We start from the raw sequence: 20,493 nt of genomic DNA, 5'->3' as shown, positions 1-20,493 counted from the left end.
CTATCGGTAAAGGAACTATAGTAAAACATGAAGATACTATGTTTTGTCAACAAAGGATAAAAAAAAAATAACAGCTGTGTTTGATTGTATTCATACATTATAGCATACATATTAAATAACCTATACGATTTACCTCTCATAGATATGACAAACCTCTTGTACACACTTGTACTAACAAAAATTCAAAAAATAAACATGAAGATGAGTTCTTCTATATTGTTCCTTCCAATAATTTTTTTTTTTTTTACTTTAGCACTTTAATAATGTAACATTTCATCCTCTACCTCATTTATATGTAAAAAAATATCGTGTTATTCTTTTATCACATATTTGTAATCATGAATTAAGTTAGATGCATTACAATTTTTTTTTTCATATACACATATCTCTATTATATGATTAAAATAATAAATAATATAATAATGTTTAAATGATGAATTTTAATTCAATTCAACTTGGATTAGTTCTGAATTATCAAATCAAATTGAACTGTCCGATTCTAAAAAAAAAATGTTCAAATCAATAAAAAAAATCTTTAACTTTAATCAATTGGTTTTTCAGATTAATTTTTTTTAATCTTTTATTTGAGTTTGATTCTAAACACACCTCATTGAAAGACTTCTAAATGACATCTTAAAGAATACACAATCTTTTAAAATTCAAAGAATTGATTTCTTATGATTTTAAGTAGTCTAGTTAAAATTGTGTCTTCAAACATTTATATTGTTGTTGTTTGAATATTGTATGTGAAAAAAAAGAAAGTACATTAAGTATAAGTCATATCATTCCAAAAAGTCTCTTACAAATGAAGATATTTTATATGTATATAAATCCATATCCATTTCTTAATTTTATCCGATGTACTTTGTTTATATCCAGAATTGACCAAGACTAAGGGATGAAACACTCTAAAAAAAGAGAGACATTCACAAATATACACAAAGATGTCTTAAAATTCAATATTCAACCATATTTTATAAGTGGAGGAGAGGTTTTCTAAAATAGATAAAGAGAAGGACTTCCAAACAATAATACAAAGTGTAGGGATGTAACCAAAAAGAAAAAAAAAATCTTTCTGGAAGATTAATGATTAATTTTATGGAGAACATTCTCAAAATCTTATGCATTATTTTACTTGCATGTGTGCATACTAGTCTTACTCAAGATATTAACTTTTCCACTTTAAAATGTCTTTCATAACAAAACGAAATACACTTCTTTGAACTAAGTTCCTCCTAAGGCCTTCGTTCCTCTAACATGTGGCAATTTAAAAAGGAAATGTACTGTTAAAAAATCTACAAAGCACAAAATATAAACGTAAATTTATAATTTATTTAAAAAGTCAACAAAGAGAAGGAAAGTGAAAATATTTGTCTTTTAATTATACTAATTTCTCTATACACTTTCGTATGTTAAGGGTTTAAGAACTCATTACACCCACTAAAAGAAAAAACTTATAATAGAAACTATACAAATTACTCATATATTTGTCGTGTATTTAAAACTTTATTAATGTAAAAATAAATATACAATTCACGTTTTTTTTATAAAGTATTTTATGAAAGTAATACAATCCAGTTTTTATTAATAAAAATATTTTTTGTTAAATTATAATTATGGATAAGTAGTGGTCAAAAAAACGATTTTATTATGAAAAACATGTAATATTTTTAAACGTAATTTTTTTTTTCTGTTTGAAAGAAATCCTTATTTAAATCCGACCCTTTTTCTTTTTCTCATTTTGTGGAGTGGAGAATTTGATACTATTTTTTTGGACTTAGTATTAGAATCCTAAGTTAGTAATTGGATTGGAACTTCTTATCTTATCTAATATATCAATTAACCAGTTGGGAAGGGAGGTGGGACGTGTCGTAACGCATAAAAATATATATATATATAATTTTGACTAAAATTTGAACTATTAATATTTATATATTATTGATATACAAGTAATTGTTAAATTAAATTTGTATCACAAACATCAGGTCACATCCACACTTTCTTCCCTAATGAAGCTATGATAGTTCTACTACTAATGGAACACTCGGATTTAATGCATTTCTCATTTGTCTTCTATTTTTTGGCCAAACACGCCACTAATTAGTAGTTGAGAATTTGTGAATGATTTTATATTCTGACATTCATCAAATTGGGACCATGTAAATTGACATCCTCGATCTACTAAGTTTCAATTAACATATCAGTACTTCAATAAATTATTTTAAAAGAGTTAAATATATAAACAAATACAATTTTAGTTTAACTTGCTACAAAAGTATTTATTTATATTGTATTTTTAATGATTATATTTCTCTTTTAATTGTTCTTTAAAATATTTTTTAAATTTCATTTGTTATCTTTTAATTTACTTTTATCATAAAAATAAAAATATATTTTGTATCTTATAATGATATATATATATAACATATATGACGTATTACAAATTATGTTGGTTTTTTGGTTAGGAAGATTTGACCACTATACGTACGTCTCATACCTCGCTATGTACGTCTCTTGCATGGGATGTTCCTCTATATAAGACCAAAGCAACTTCAGATGAAAGCATACTTGCTTCACGCTCATAAGAACAATTGAATTGAACACTTCAAAAACACCTTTTCCAGGTTTTATATATATCCCAAAAGCTCACTCATGGCCAATGGTTCTGTGGTCTCAGCTGCTGTTAAAAGGTAATCAAACACCCACAAATATTGTAATATATATGTTTCTTTCTACAACCTTAATTTTCCGAAAATTAACAGAGAATGATTAGCTTGATAACATAACATGACATGCAGACTTGAGGGGAAAGTGGCGATTATAACTGGTGGTGCCAGCGGAATAGGTGAGGCCACTGCAAGACTCTTCTCTAAGCATGGAGCTCATGTGGTGATAGCTGATATTCAAGACGATTTGGGTCTTTCTCTCTGTAATGAGTTGGAATCAGCTCTATATGTTCATTGTGACGTTACAAAGGAAGAAGACGTTGAAAACTGTGTCAACGTAGCTGTTTCAAAGTACGGGAAGCTGGACATCATGTTTAATAACGCAGGTACAGGTGACGAGTTCAAAAGAAGCATACTGGATAACACAAAATCTGATTTTGAGAGAGTGATAAGTGTGAACTTGGTTGGTCCATTTCTGGGAACAAAGCACGCTGCAAGAGTGATGATTCCTGCTAAAAGGGGTTGCATAATTAACACAGCTAGTGTTGCAGGATGCATAGGTGGAGGTGCTACACATGCCTACACCAGTTCAAAGCATGCCCTAGTGGGACTAACGAAAAACACTGCCGTGGAGCTTGGACAATTCGGCATTCGGGTGAACTGCGTTTCCCCTTTTGCAATTGTGACACCGTTGTTGAACAAATATTTCAATCTTGATGAAGAAGGAGTTCGTAAGACTTACATGAACCTAAAAGGTTGGTATCCTGTGCCTAACGATGTGGCAGAAGCTGCTCTTTACTTAGCAGGTGATGAGTCTAAGTATGTTAGTTCTCATAATCTTGTGTTAGACGGAGGTTTGATCAATTCAAACGTAGGATTTCCTATGTTTGAGATGTAAAATTATTTTGGTATTTAAATAGTTATATTGTTTGTGTTAATTTGGCTATGTGAAGAAAGAAGGCAATAGATTGGTGGATATTATAGTCCTCACTCTAATCTAGCCATTGTGCTCATTCGTGTGTAAAAGATAAAGATGTGTTACGATATTTTATCATTTACAATATATATATTCTGTAATCATTTATCAACTAATGAGAGATAAGTTATGATACTATATTAGAAAATGAGTTTTTAAGTTTAACTCAACCTCACAAAACTGGCCTGTAAAGTAAAGTTTACTTCTCACTTGTATATTAAAATTTAATTTTATCTCTAGTTGATGTGAGACTTTCAACCTAACATAATTTTAACCATTTAATGTTATGAAATTTGTTTTTATTTAAGAGGTGGAGAAAACTATTGCTGACAGGAGATGAAGGGAATGGAAAATATATCAGTGGGATAAATTAATGATTATGGCCATTTTCATTAGGTTGTCAACTGGACTTAATATACCTAACGTAATAAAATGATGGAAAACTTTTACTAAAGTTATCGGATTTTACAAAAGGTTGCACTAAGACGGAAAATCTATAATTATATATAAAATTTAAAAATAATGATATGTACAAAAGTATTTGATATTTTTTTAAGTAAATAAATGGTTGTGAAATAGTGAAATCCGTGAGGTTGACGTGAATAAGTTGAAAATCCGACCTTCCTTTCACACAAAAATGAAAACGACTTACCTAGTACGCTATGAAAAACTTGTTGATAACAAAATTAATTCATTTGATAATTGGTTTAAGATAAAATACTAATGGTAGGGATTGATATGGTTTGATCATGTATTTGTATTTTTAGATAACGTTGGATAAATATGTAGATATTTTTTTTCAGATTTTTTGGAGGTGCATATTTTTATTTATAGTTTATGGAGCCAATTATGATTTGGAGAGGAAGAACTTTTATAAGTTTTAATTAAAAAGTGATTTTTTCTTTAGTTTCTTATGATTTTGCATTTTTATACGTATATGTAAATTGAAAGTCTATAATGTTTTTCGGAAAGGGAATTAACTTAGTTAATTTAGCTTTTATTTATAAAGATCATATAAGTAATTTAATATTTTATCTCTATATATTTATTTAGATTTTTTCTTTTCACAATAAACAGTTTATCTATGTTTCATAAAGTTTAATTTTTATGAGTGGTTTATTATATTCTTTTATGTTTTGTATTTTTTTATTTTATATTTTTCTTTTTAATAAATTTTTGTATGATAACAAATGATTAGTGGACTTTCAGACGTGAAAGCTAAGATATCAAAGTTGGTATTGGTAACCTAACCTGACACAATTGAAATAAAGATATTAAAATAATATATAAATGGATTAAATATGTTTTTAATTGAGATAATGTAAAATTGAAATTTGTCATGTTTTAAATTTAAATATATTTGAGTTCTTAAATTTAAAAAATAAATGAGTATAGTTGTTTTTAATATAATTATATTATTTTTATTTTACATGTCAAATGTGTTTTATGCTATTGTTTGAGTTATTTTCATCATTTGACACGTTTTCGTTTTCATGAAAACGTGTTTGACACATAATTTTGTTTTTAATGAAATCGAGTTAAAAATATTATATTTATTTATTTTTAAAGTTTAAAAATTAAAATATATCAAATTTTAAATACAAAGAAATTCAATTTTGTATCAAAATTTAAAGATTAAAAATATATTTAATTTTACGTAAATTGTGACAAATAATATAAAGGAAATTATATTACTAAATGTTAACCACCAATAAAATTAAAGTGGTAATAAAAATTATATATATATATATATTTTTTTGAAGTTTAAGAAAAATGCTATGGAAAATAGGAATGAAAATGTTGTGGCACTCACGAAGAAGAACAACTTTTCGCATTACTATATGGAGAAGGATAGGAGGATAGGAAACAGACCTTAGTGCTTGAAAACAACTCCCAGCATGATTCGCATCTCGATCACGTTCCCCGTATTACCCTTCTTCGGCAGGTGCTTCCTGCACCCCATATTTTTTTCTCTGCACAAGGCACTGTAAAAAGACACTTTTACCTTTATTTAAAAAATAAACATAACCCTATTTTCCCTCTGTCTTCTATCTCATTTTCCTTCCTCCCTGTAGCCGCAGCCACACCCTATACAATCCTATGCTCTGTTTTGGTTGTTTCTTAAGAGAGAAATCTAGTATTTAAATAATTTAATATATATTTCGGATTATAGATTCTAAAAGGTATTTTTCGAATTGTGCATTTCAAAGAATGTGGATGCTGCTCTGGGAAAAGATTAATAATGCAATTGCTATTATGGAATAGGAAGGAGAAATGGATGCTATGGAATAGAAAGAAGAAGTAGTTGTTATGGGAAGGAGAAAATGGAGAGAGAAGAAAAATAAACTTTAGTTTATATTTTTAGGTGGCAAAAATGTCTTTTCAATAAGCTTATGGCGTGCAGGGAGAAAATATAAAGCACGTGACCACTTCTTCACGTAAATATTATTTGTAACTGACAATTTTGGCCCATTGATGACTCAAACTTAAGGCTCATTTTTTGTTTTGTTTTTTTTATAGTAAACTCTAATCCCTAAATAAATATAAAGAAAGAAATGAAAGGTAAAATTTGTAATTAAGTTGATAGAAAATAAAAACAAGTTATACCATTGTAATTTTTTTAGTGAAAATAACGGTTAACTTTCTAAGTTTTTCTTTTGTAAAATAGATATGAAAAACAATAAAAAAAATTGATTTTACTTTTAATAAGGATTAAATATAACTCACGTAGAAGATTATGAATGACAAATAAATTTATTCCTTGGATATTAGTTGAACCTTTGATGGAAAATCTTTTTATTGATTGGGTAAAAGTATAAATATGGATGATATCTAATTTTTATAATTGGATATGGAGATAAGGATAAACTTTTATATATTTATCCCATCCTCGTATTCGTCTTAATAATCATCTCGTTTTTGTTTAAATTATTAAAATACTAATTATTAAAATACCAATATATATATATATATATATATATATATATATATATATATATATATTTATTTTGTATATAAGACCATTGTTGATCCTAGCTAGAACAACTTCTTTAGAGTTTGCACCATCCTAATTTTTTAGGGCAACTATGCATTACAGCAAACTGTCCTTTGAATTATTTGCACACTAATTTACTTGTTATGTTCTCATGAAAGAAGATAGTCACCACTTATATACTTTTCCTATAAGAAATAAATTATACAGTTCACTTTTTTTACAAGGGTCTTTAATGAAAGTGATTCAAATCATTTTTTTTTAATTATAAAAGTATATTTTTTTAATTATTATGATGGATAATTAGAGGTTAAGAAAATGATTTTTATTGCGAAAAGAATCATATGTTTTTAAGATTATCTTTTCTCTATTTTTGAAAGAAATCTTGCATTTAAATCCGACACTTTTTTTCTCATTTTGTGAGGTGAGAAGCAGATGCTGTTTTGTTGGGACTTCTCACTAAAATCCCTATGTTGATAATTGATTGAAACTTCTTATCTTATCTAATAATGAATGGACCAATTGGGGAGTGAGGTGTCACATGGGAATGCATAAAACCATGTATAAGAATTTTAAGGTTTAAGAAATTAAAAAAATTATATAAATTACTTGTTTTTATATTAATTATTTTAGTTTTTCTTTTTATAATTTGAGTTTTAAAATTTTATTATTATTGTTTTTAGATATTATATAGTATTGTGTAATTGAGTTTTGTACGCAAGCATTCACCCTTTAATGTAAGTGACATCCTATATGTACATTTTCCTCTAAAATGAGCTTGAAAAAAAGTAATATTGTACTTTTAAAGATATAAAAAGATAATCGTTTAGAATATACATTTTCACCTTGATTCATAATCATTCAATTTTGAGTCTTATAACATGAGTTACATTTAATTAAGTCTAAATTTAATTGAGGCTAATAAGAATCTTTGTCTTTATTTAATGCAAATAGAGAAGATTGAATTGTTTTGATATTTAGTTTGGAAAACAATATTAATGTCACAACTTAAAAAAGTGAGAAGATAAATGATAAGTCATGTGTTTATTATAATTTGTTATTTTAATAAGATCAAATTTGAGTTTTTATAACTTAAAACTCTACAAAGTTTTTATGAAGAGAAAATGTAATTTTTTTTCTAAAGTTAGATATTTCCCTCATTGAGTTTTTTTAAATTCATTGATAATTTTTTAAGTAAATTTGTTAGTAAAATGAGTGTCAAAATTTCCATAAAATATGACGAAATATTTATTATAAATTAAATGGAGATGAGTGATAACAAGAAGAGAAAAAATGAGGAAAAAAGAGAGGAGGAAGAGTCGACTGGATGACAATGACAATAATGTTAATGGTGACAATAATGATGGTGGAGGAGGAAGAGAAAGGGTCAAAGGTGGTGAATAAATAATGGCAACAATGGACCAACAATTTGACAAAAGAAATCACATTACTCATAAAGAAATTTGATTAAATTAATAACTTTAATAAAAATGCACTATTATATATGCAAGACTTTTTATGTTAGGTGTATGAGACTTACTATCACAGTTATTTTGATATCATAGTTGTGGGCGATATAGAAAATATGCACTTTCTATGACGTGCGAAAGGCCTAACACAGTAAGTTGAATTTAGTATGTTAGGTGTACAAATATGTGACATAGTAAATCAAGTTTCCACTATTATCCATCTCCCTGATTTTCTCACTTCAAATTGAAAGAGTGATTCTTCTAAAACCTTCACACAAATCCCACCACTCTCTTTCTGTGTACACCACCAATAAGTGGATCTCAGTAGCGAACCTACCCATGACGAATCTACCACTAGGAAGCCTTCATATGGTCAACCATACTACCTCCTCCTTAATCTGGCTTACAACTCTACTATTTGATGGCGCTTGCTTCGACGACAACTTGCATGGCACACTAAACCAGACATATATCAACACCAACAATACACAAATGTGCAATGTGTAAGGAACAACTTTGACTCTTCTTTCAATCCTAAAATTGAAGTGAATTTGAATATAACATTTTAGGGTTCAATAACTTACTTATTTGTGAAAAGTAATAATAGAGGAAGACAACCACAATGGAAGCTGTGAATGCAAGACGTGATAATGGAGTTGATGAGAATGCAATTTGAGAGAGGAATCTTGAATTTTGAACTACTTAAGGGATAATGCAAAGAGGAGAACTGAAATGTTTGAGAGAAAATGTGTGTAAGGATTCAAACATACTATGATGAGTATCAAATTAAGAGACATGGTAAACATATATTATGACAAATCACTCAATAACTAACATGATAATTTTTTTTTCTAATTATAATTTTGTCACTGCATTCACTAATTATGACAAATTCACATACATCAGTCATAATAAGTTTAATCTTTATTACAAAAATATCACTGTTCAATTTATTATAAAAGATAAACTTATACTCGTCATCTGATAAATTTATTATGACAGATGTACTATCATTTATTTTTATATTACTGGTATGATTAAATGAGAAAAACTATCGTATCACAAAGAAAAATCAAGCTTATTTAATATAGTGAAAGAAAAACTTGTTAAATCATTTAAGGATTACCTTAATGAACCCTAATGAAATTTTACTATATTAAATTAGAAAAATGATACCGGCACCTCATTCAATTTTAGATGCTTAATATATGTCCAATAAAATTATAATATTTTTACTTTACAAAATGATTTATCCTAAATTAATCTATATTTAAAATAAATCTCTTTTACAATATATCTAATAAAATAAAATAAAAATTTACTTCATTAGGTGATTCATTCTAAATTATTTTATATTTTAAGTAAAAGAAATGTTCAGCAACTACTGTTAGTGTTAGATAATATGTAATAAAATTGAGATGTTATTGCTTCTTTAATGTGGGTTTCTTCTAGAGCCGTCAAAATGGGTCACAACTCGCGGGTCAATCCGGTCCGTCACGGGTTCGGGCCGGATTGGGTTTGGAAAATACAACCCACTTATATGCGGGTCAGATTTCAACCCGGCTCATGCGGGTTGAACCCGTGGTGAGCCGGGTTGGCTCACTAACCCACCTACCTAATTTTATTTTTTTAATCTATTATTTTATTTATGAAACCCTAAAAAATAAAATATTCTCTCCACTCACTGTGTATACCAAAAAAGTAACCTCTGCTATCACGTGCTCTCACCCTCACTTCACTGTAATTCTTCAAGGAGCAGGTAAAACACCCTTCCTTTCTTTTTTTTTTTTTTGTCTTTTCTCCACAATTTTGTTTTCTCACTTCTCTTTCTTTTTTTTTTCAAAAACCCTATAATGACAAAAATATGGGTTTGCGAATTTGTTTTTTGTTCTGGGGGATTTGAAGACATGAAATGATTTTTTCATGTTCTCACATGCATGTATCAGATTTTGTTCATTTTATTTAAACAATTTGAGTATACATTATTTGAACAAGTTCTTTTTGATATCTTTGAATTTGGAAAATTATGTTACAATTAAACTATTAATTTTTTTGTTGATGTCTTTAACATAATTTGTTGAGAGTGAAATTTGTTTAAATTTAAATTACAGAAAGTTTGTATTTTTTTATTTAAAAAAATGTAATCAAATGGGCTAGTGAGCCAACCCGTTTACCCACCAACCCGTGGTGGGTGGGGCCGGGTTCAAGTTTTTCTGACTCGCTAATAAATGAGCCGGGTTGGGTTGGCTCACTAAGTGACCAACCCATGGTGGGCCGGGCCGGGTCGAACCGGGTTACCCGTTTTGACAGCTCTACCATAATTCATGTATGAGGTTCAATCCATATGTTTTAAAATCATTAAATCCACGTGGCTATGATCTTTCTTTTTCCTTCCAATCACTTATCACACTTTTTCCTCAAGTCCTTATGAAATGAAAACATTTTACTTTAACCGTTAAGTGTATTGAGACGACATTAACTTTGAAGTAAACTGTAATTTTTTTTTATGTTTTAAAATCATTAAATCCACGTGGCTATTTTTTTAAATAAATATTTTTGTTAGTGTTAGCTTAGTAGATGCTAACTAAAATAAATACTAAAAATGAACAAGGCTAAAACCGGCTTAGAAAATGCTAACGTTATTTATTTTTAATATATATATTTATTTAAGTTAGAACATTAACTATAAAAAAAATTAAAATAAATAATATTAGTGTCTGTTCAACGGACATTAACTTTACTTATTTTTAATATTTATATTATTTAACTCATACTTTTCTTCCCTAACTTTTTATATAAATTTTATCACACTTATATTCCTCGTTTATAATCATATATCTTCTCATACTCATATTTTTCAATGATGCTTTTATCATTCATTCACATTTACCTCTTTTATCGAGACTCATCTTTTTCATCTTCTTCATTCATTATTCTCTTTTTTTCCTTCATCCATATTCTATTTTTCGTTTACTTCCTTCCTTCGTACTTATTTCTTTCATCCACATTTATCTCTCTTATACGTGTTTTTTTTATTATATATTTTTTTTCTATTTTTTTAATTTATATTTGTTAAATATGAAAGTACTGCTCACTTTTTTTAATTTAATGTTATTAGGGCCACTCAACTGACATTAAATTAAAAAAATTAAAATAAATAGTGTAAATTTGACCTACTTTAAATTACTTTAATAAAAAAAATAAAAATAATTTAAAGTAGACACTAACTAGAGTTTACATATGTGTGATGAAAATCTGACTCAAATAATTATTTAGCATCGACTCTTTTTTATTAGTATCAACTTTTGACTTACGCTAAATATATATTTTCTTGTGGTGATATTAATTTTTTTTCTCCGGATTAAAAGTCTGAATCTAATTTAACATATTTGGATTTAGAAAATATTCAGTAAATATAAGATATTTAAATTATTTTATGTTTATCTTTCTCCTTATATAATTTTCATGTGAGTGATTACACTTGAATATTCTTATAATTTCCCTCAATTGTGAATCTCCATTGATGACAAACTCTTCTGTCTTTGTGGAGGAATTATGAGATAACAGCTAGATGATAATTTCCCTTCCTTGCACCAACTTGAACACAAAATAAAGGACCATAGCCTTTGATGAACTTCTAAGTTAAACCCTCATCTGTCTTTATTTTCTCTGTCTCTTCTTCTCTTGTCTTTGGCTACATGGGTCACCTTATGGTGACATATTGATGGATACCACACAGGGCAAGCATTCAGAAGCTGCCAAGTGTGAGAATGTACTTCAACTTTACACGTGGCCTTCTTTCATTCGATACATATAGCTTCTTAAAACTAAGTTGCTTTAGGTCAGTGTACTGGTTATTAGAGAAGTAACATCAGAAGAGAGAGAATGAGACATGCCCTCATGCATAGGTTGCTATGTTAATTATCAACATGGGACTCAACAAGGAATGTGCTTTGTGGCATGAAAATTACCTTATGAAAAATCCACATCTCTAGCATGGCATCATCCAATTAATCCAAAGGCTCATGATGAAAACTTGAAAAGTAATTTGTACAATGTTGTTTATAGCTAAATGACTTTATTAGAAAGTTGTTTTAAGTTTAATCGATGTGAGATTTTGATAGTAGTCTGACAACAGATGGAATAGAAATACTAAATATCACTAGGATATTAAAAAATGAGTTTTAAACCTAACTCAACTTCACAAAATCGGTTTGTAAAGTGAGGTTTGCACCCACTTATATATTATAATTTAGTCTTATCTCTAGTCAATGTAAACTTCCAATAAACTTATTTTCTTTTTTTATAAATAACTTAAACTATTTTATAATTATTTGAATGAAATTTAGTAGAGTTTTTAGGTGGAAAGAATATAATTTATGTTCTCTCGCTATTACATTATTATTTATTTCCTATTTTTCAATCAAGTTCGTCTATAAATGTAATATTTATAAATATATGTTTTTTCGTAATGTTTTTAAAATACGTAATTAACAAACTTTTTAATATATTTCAAATTGTATTTTTTAAAAAATATAGAAAACTTCTTTTTCATCTTTCTACTAAAATTAATTATAACTATTTTGTACTCTTTCCTTTTTTTTTTCTATTTGATCATAATTCATCATTATAATTAATGTGAAAGATGCATGAATGTGTTGGTCTTGTTATGGTTCACATGAGTCAATGTCACTGCTACACTTTTATCCTTCCTGGTCAACTATCCTTGGTCACCAAGGTTGTCCAATTATTAGCTTCAGCCACCTTAAGATAAACTAGTAGGCTGGGTTTGGTCAATGTAAAACTTTCGGAGTTTCCTAAAATAAGTTTTATCTACAGTAATAAAAATAAATGTTATAAGAATAGTAACACTGAATCTTAATTTTGTAAGAACAAAAATAAAAATTATTACAGTAATATCAAAAGTTATTTAAAGATGTGATTTTTTTTATAAAAAAATATCAATATTTAAAGTATTCGTGATAACCCTTGTTGTGTCTCCCAGTTTATAAAAGTTGTCACCTTATTATTTATTCTTAATATATTTTCTCTTAAAACATTTATATACAAAAGTGTGAGATCCCAATTATATTATAAAAATATATAACATAATAAAGGCGTCACCATGAATAATACTAGAAAGCAGTTAAGAGTAATAGGATTACAATCATCCTTAAAGTATACAATTTGGAAACTTAGAGTACTAGAGTTTCTTCCTTAAATTATAAAGAATTTAAAGCTTAGAACATGACAAAGTTTCTTCAAAATATCCTAGGATAAGATAATTAAAGCCTAGAGAACTAGGCAGCAACATTTCCTTCCCCATCAAGAGTTGTTTCCAAAGTATCTCCTCGCCATATGCTCCCATCCAAGTGGATGATCATCGCAAGGGAAATAAACGCAAACATAGCACAAACACAAGCAATTACAAGGGTGAGCTAGTTATATAAAAAGCATACAATTAAGAGCATGTACATACAAGATGTTAATTTAAAGCAAACAAGATAAAACATTCATCCTATCATATTAGATACTAGACTTGACTCATCCGGACTTTAGAATGATAGTCGAGCTATGGCGAGTCATGCACCCGTGGTGGCTTGTGATACTTAGGCTCCCCCACCTTGGGCTCCCCGCCCTGCCACTCACAAGGTTAGTCTGTTCCGCGCCTTAGAGCATGATGGAAGCCTCCAAGACTAAGACCTCCTGCTACTCCTCACCACATGGGTTCAATCCTCTTTACATGAGAAGAAAGACCATTGGAGCGTCAAGAAGACCCCCAAGACTGAGCTCCTACTTTCTTTCTAAAACACTAAGAATCTCACCATGAGATTCTACACAGATGGAACTTGGTTTACCACTTGAATCGTACTTTCATCACTTTGTAATCATATACTTTTTGCCACAATCAACATATACATAATCTCAATGCATTCCACCTTTAATCTCAATAATAAATGTTAACTCATCAATAACATGCATTATTCACCAATCAAAAGACTTATAGCACAATTNTCATTACTTTCNAAACATAGTCTCAATTATATATATAAACTCATTCATCACTAATTTAATCTAAATTAATCAATACCAAAAACCAAACAATCCAAATAGTCCACTTCAACTCATAAAACACATCAATTTATACATACCTTTAATTAATATAAGTTCAATATAAAAAGAATGTTATATGTATAAATATATATACATATATACGTAAAGCCTGACATAATATAATATAATATTATATATATATATATATATATATATATATATATATATATATAATATACGTAACTCTAAGTATAATATATTATATTTATATATATATATATATATATATATATATATATATATATATAATTATATATACAGATAACTTTTGTCCTTACAATGCACTCCAGATACACTTTGCTCCCTTTCTTTTTCAATATATAAATATATACCTATATCTATATTTTATTAATATAATATATTATTATATTTTCTTTATAAAATACATACTATATTAATATAATATATAAACCCTTTAACATCAATTTCCTAACACCAACTACTTCCATATATTAAACCACCCTACAGCATATAAACAAAACTCCTCCTATCATCCATCATGTCAATCACATTTAACCTCCCGTACATACATATATTTCTTGCATGCTTTTCATAAAAAAATTTCCTAAAAACAATTCTCTCTCTCTCTCTCTCACTTTCTATTCTTTCATATATACTATTATATATATATATATATATATATATATATATATATATATATATATATATATATATATATATATATATATATATATATATGAGTAGCATTTTTCACTCACAGACTCACGGTGCATCAACATTCTCTCTTACTTAAACTTTCCAATCAACTCTTTCACAAAACCCACACTAATCTTCTCAGCATCCAGGACCAACACGCTCCCTCTCTAATTACCTGCATAGAATGCGTTGTAGATCACACAATCTCAAAGATTCACAAGAAGATTTCTCACTGTCCATTCCAAGCTTCTTTACATAATCCTTTTTTTTTTCTTTCCATAAACCTAAATACACATTACACTTCTACCCTTCTTCCTTTCTTTGATCACTATCATATTCCAAGGTACCCAAGTAAATCAGAGGCAACTCCTCTCGTTGTATGAATCCCACATTGCAGCACCTACTTCTTCCTAGTTCACATCATTCAAGAGACCCAATCTTTCTCACAAAATAATCTAAAATAAAGTTCAAAACAGTACAACAGTACAAAATACAACATGCATACATTTTCAAATCAGATTCAAGCAATAAATTTAAAGAAAAATAACTAACTCTCCTTACCTGGGTTTCTCAAAATAAGCTAATTGAAGACGCCCTAACAACAGCCTCTACACATAACGGAGCTTGATAGAACCTACAGATCACCAAATTGGTGATGAAGACAGCTTCTTAGAGCTAAAACAACATAAAGAACGGAAAGGGACAGGCACAGAGCACGTGCCATTCGTAGGATAGCAAGTCCTAGATTTAAGGAAATGGGGAAACAGTAGAGAACCACTTACCGGGAAGGATGGCGAAAATGATCGGTTCAAAATGGAGCCCTTGGTGAGGTGAACGCTAGAGCACCTTCAAATCAAAATTTAATTGGTTCAATGAGCTGGGATTTTAGAGAGAAGGCAGAGCTAAGTTTAGGGAAAATGGAAAACCTAAGTTTTAGAGAGAGAAGGTAAGCTCAGCAAATGAAATCTGACTTCTGAAAAGAAAAACCTCCCTCTAAGGCTAAGACACCCTTAGCTTATGGGCTTGGCTGTCCCAAATTATAAGGTCCAATTACTTTTTCTTTTAAAATTAAAATAGAATTATAAGGCCCTTACATTCTCCCCGTCAATAAAAATTTTCGTCCCTGAAAATTAAACATACAAAGTACAAAACATAACACCACTATGGTAATAAGTGGTTATTTTATTGAATGAATTTTTTTTGTTCCTAAAATACCTTAAACAAACACTTCAATATAAATATGACTTAGTATTTTGCATTACAAATTACAAGAACTTTTAGAACTTCAATCATGATAACACAAGGGTCCTAAACAAAATTAATGTTTTCTTTAATATATTAAAATTTACAATATATAAATTATATTATGATAAAAATTCATAATAAATAATTATTTTATCGTATGAATTATATCTTTAAATTTATAATGAATAATTTAAGTTATAACAGTTATTTTCAATTAGTACAAAATCATTTTAAAAAATCCATTTTAACTTAAATACTTACGTGTCATTTTGGCAAGCTATTTTAGCACACAGTAACTTTTGTCCCCCGTTTTTTTTTTTCTACTATCTGTAGGGAAGATAAATACCCTTTTTCATCTTTTATTACTTGAGATTACTCCATTTTTTTTTAAGATAAAAGTTTAAGTCAGATTAGTATCAAATACTCATAAACACCAAAAACTTTTTATAAACTTTTACACAACTATTTATAAACTACTCACCAATGAAGTTCTCACATAAACAACAAAGTGAAGCAATTTTGTCTTGTAAAGTATGAAGTTTCTTATCAAATAGTATGGTGTAACATGCAAATACACTTTTTTTTTCCAAAGATTGTTTTTATTGTAGAAAACTATGATGTTTCTTTTCAAGAGATCAATATATATGTTTGTTTTGTAACATGACTAATTTATCTCGCTTTTAACTAAGCTTTGATGAATGCCAATTCTGAACACCTGTTATCATTCTCTAGATTTCATAAAATAGTTTAAAAAAATTCTAAAATCTGATACAGTAAGTGTTCAGATTTTCATTTTTTCCAAGTGTTAAAAGTCAATAGTATAATAAGATGTTAAAAACTATATTTCACTGGCATTTACAACTCAGATAGACCAAATAATATCATGAAATTGCAATTACTACTAAAAGGTTCTAACGACAAAAATATAAGGTATTTTTTTTCAACTTAGTAAATAGGTATAACTAGAAGGACCACATAAATAAATAATTAGCAGTAATATTTTTGACTCAAAAGAAACTTAAATTAATTAATAAAAATGTCCATGGGTCAATAGATGCATATATCATGGCTGAAAATGATTATTTAAACCAAGAATTTGAGATTTTGAAAAGATTTATGAAATAAAGAGTTTTGTTGCCTAACTCCAAGATTACTGAAGTAATGGTAACTTTTTTTTTTTTTAAGTTTTATGGTCAGTGTAAAAAAAAATATTGTAAATCAATAAAAAAAATCATCGTTATATTATGGCTTCTAAGTTATTATGGTAACAACTTTTACTTTTTTTTTATATTGAATATCAATCTATAAACTGTGTTTTCAAAATATAATGTGAATTCACAAAAGTACATATACAAATGATTAATGACTTGACTGGGTCATAATAATGTGTTGTGATACCAAATAGCAGTATTATCAGTAAGTTGACCCAACATATTTGTAGCAATTCTAAAGAACAAGTGAGCTACAAACATAAAATCTAACTACGGAAGTTAAAAAAAAAATCCTAATTATCAGCAAGAGGTTTAAAACCTGTGTAATTAAAGACAGTAGCAGCAACACAGCCAAGCAGCATGAAAAATTATTATGTTACTGATAACAGTATTTGGACACAAAGCTAGAGCAGTTTTTAGAAATCTATATACTTTCAATTGATATAAAAGTACGAAAAATTGATCTCATTTATCTAGTGTGTTTCCAAACATGTCTTAACATTGAAATCTATAATTGGTTTAAATGTCTACACATTATAACATTAATCCCACCCTATCAAAACCAACCAACCTCCAATGAGGTGTTAATAAAAAGTAGTATTATTTTGACACCAACAATTTTTTTTTCACATACTTTACATATAGTATTTTATCCTTTAATCTTTGTCTTTCTTTATAAATACAGAAATTAACATTTTTAATCACCAAAGTATCCTAAAATAGTTGTCAAGTGGTGTATTTAGTGTAAAAAAATAAACATTTTCCTTAATGAAAATAGCAGCCATAAACACCCACATTTGCTAAAAAGTAATAGTAAAATGACTCACTAAAATTCATCATTTGCCTTCATCTGATATATATTACAATGAAATTATAAGAATGAAATGATGATAAAAGAGTGAATTTTTTGTATTTGTTTTTTAAAATATAAAAATACGAAATAAGAAAAGATAATGTCGAGGTAAAAAGTTGTGTATAAAGTATCATTTCTCTTTTCTAAATAATCACAGTATATTTCGTAAAGTATACCAAACACATATTACCAGTTTTTAAGCACAAACAAGCATTTAAACCCTCATTGATTAGACTCCAAGGTAATTTTCTATATACATGCATCTACAGAGGTGGATTAAAAGTTACCGTACATCATGGGAATTGACACAAAAATTAAGAAATTCCAATGTAAAGATAATATTTTTTCTTTAGTCAAATTGATTTCATTTTCTTTTCTTTTTCTCAAATATATATATTCCCCACTCACTAACTCAGAAATATCCTTGGAGGTCCCATAATTCTTAGCATGAGGAACTGAATCCCAGAAGTATTCAGTTCTTGACTTTCCTCACAGTAAAAGCACAGACGTGTTTAATGTTTCTTTCACCAAAAATATCTTAATTAAACTTTCATATAATATTTGTCATGTTTCATTTCATTTTGTTATCAATGGGCATGAATTTTAATGCCATCACTAACTAGCTCTGGAGGATCCTTTTACCAACATTTTGCTCCTAAAACTCAAGCAAATAGTTTTCACTGTTTTTTTTTTTTAGTCTCTCAAATGTTGTTGTAGTTTAAAAGCAGACCCTAACATCAAGATGGATCATATTGGAAAACTCCCAATCACATAGATGTATAGATGTTGCATCCTAAAAGCAAGTTAACAGTAAAATTCCATGCACAATGTAAAAGTTGTTTCAACTCAACTTAATTTTTCAACATCAAAACCAAACTTAAATATTTATCATGTTAACTAGTATTCAATTAGTACTTCAGCACTATGTTGGGCTCAATGAATGCAAGGGAAAGATGTTTATTACGGTAGTAATTGACAAAATTATGATTTTCAGTTTCTAAATCCCAATATATTCACTTGTTCTTTGAAACCTAAATTTTGGTCTTTTAAATCTTTGTCTTTGAGACAATAATTTGTCTCGAAGGCTTAAATCAATTCTAAAGAAGGTATACACGTCAAGTTGTCATTGAATCTGCATTCCCCTACTACTATATAGCACAATACACTACCACAAAGGCAAGAACAAGACAAGAATTACTATGGAAAGCGACACTGGAACTCCAACTCTTTCTTTCCCAAACCTTCAGAATTAAGAAAAGGAAAATCATCTCTGATATAGAGTCATGAGTGTGCACCCTCACTACTCTTATCAAGATGTTTTCTGTTCCTAATACTTCTAATTAGATACACAACTTTACTATCTAGACTTGGAATAAATGGTAAACCATACCATTTAGACTCAACTCTTCACAGAGTTAAGACAAGATAAACTTGCAACACACAGGTCATCCCAAAGACAAACTGCTCTGATACCATAAATGTGACATCCCAATTATATTATAAAGATATATAACATAATAAAGGCGTCACCATGAATAATACTAGAAAGTAGTTAAGAGTAATAGGATTACAATCATCCTTAAAGTGTACAATTTGGAAACTTAGAGTACTAGAGTTTCCCCCTTAAATTACAAAGAATTTAAAGCTTAGAATATGACAAAGTTTCTTCAAAATATCCTAGGATATGATAATTAAAGCCTAGAGAACTAGGCAGCAGCATTTCCTTCCCCATCAAGAGTTGTTTCCAAAGTATCTCCTCGCCATCTGCTCCCATCCAAGTGGATGATCATCGCAAGGGAAATAAACGCAAAAATAGCACAAACACAAGTAATTGCAAGGGTGAGCTAGTTATATAAAAAGCATACAATTAAGAGCATGTACATACAAGATGTTAATTTAAAGCAAACAAGATAAAACATTCATCATATCATATTAGATACTAGACTTGACTCATCCGGACTTTAGAATGATAGTCGAGCTATGGCGGGTCATGCACCTGTGGTGGCTTGTGATACTTAGGCTCCCCCACCTTGGGCTCCCCGCCCTGCCACTCACGAGGTTAGTCTGTTCCGCGCCTTGGAGCATGATGGAAGCCTCCAAGACTAAGACCTCCTGCTACTCCTCACCACATGGTTCAATCCTCTCTACATGAGAAGAAAGACCATTGGAGCGTCAAGAAGACCCCCAAGACTGAGCTCCTACTTTCATTCTAAAGCACTAAGAATCTCACCATGAGATTCTACACAGATGGAACTTGGTTTACCACTTGAATCGTACTTTCATCACTTTGTAATCATATACTTTTTGCCA

At 28.7% G+C, this 20,493-nt stretch overlaps 1 protein-coding gene across 1 annotated transcript; it reads left to right on the top strand.

Annotated features, from left to right (window-relative positions):
- Positions 1 to 2,581: 2,581 nt before the first annotated feature.
- LOC106755773 (secoisolariciresinol dehydrogenase-like) lies at positions 2,582 to 3,643 on the top strand. Its single transcript, XM_014637985.2, has 2 exons — positions 2,582 to 2,690; positions 2,799 to 3,643. Exons 1-2 carry the CDS (start codon positions 2,653 to 2,655, stop codon positions 3,562 to 3,564), a joined length of 804 nt encoding a protein of 267 aa, XP_014493471.1. The 5' UTR covers positions 2,582 to 2,652; the 3' UTR covers positions 3,565 to 3,643.
- Positions 3,644 to 20,493: the final 16,850 nt, after the last annotated feature.

The sequence above is a fragment of the Vigna radiata genome, chromosome 2 (assembly GCF_000741045.1).
Source record: "Vigna radiata var. radiata cultivar VC1973A chromosome 2, Vradiata_ver6, whole genome shotgun sequence".
Lineage (NCBI taxonomy): Eukaryota > Viridiplantae > Streptophyta > Magnoliopsida > Fabales > Fabaceae > Vigna > Vigna radiata.
Note: the sequence above shows the minus strand (reverse complement) of the source record. Positions and strands in the feature narration are given on the sequence as shown.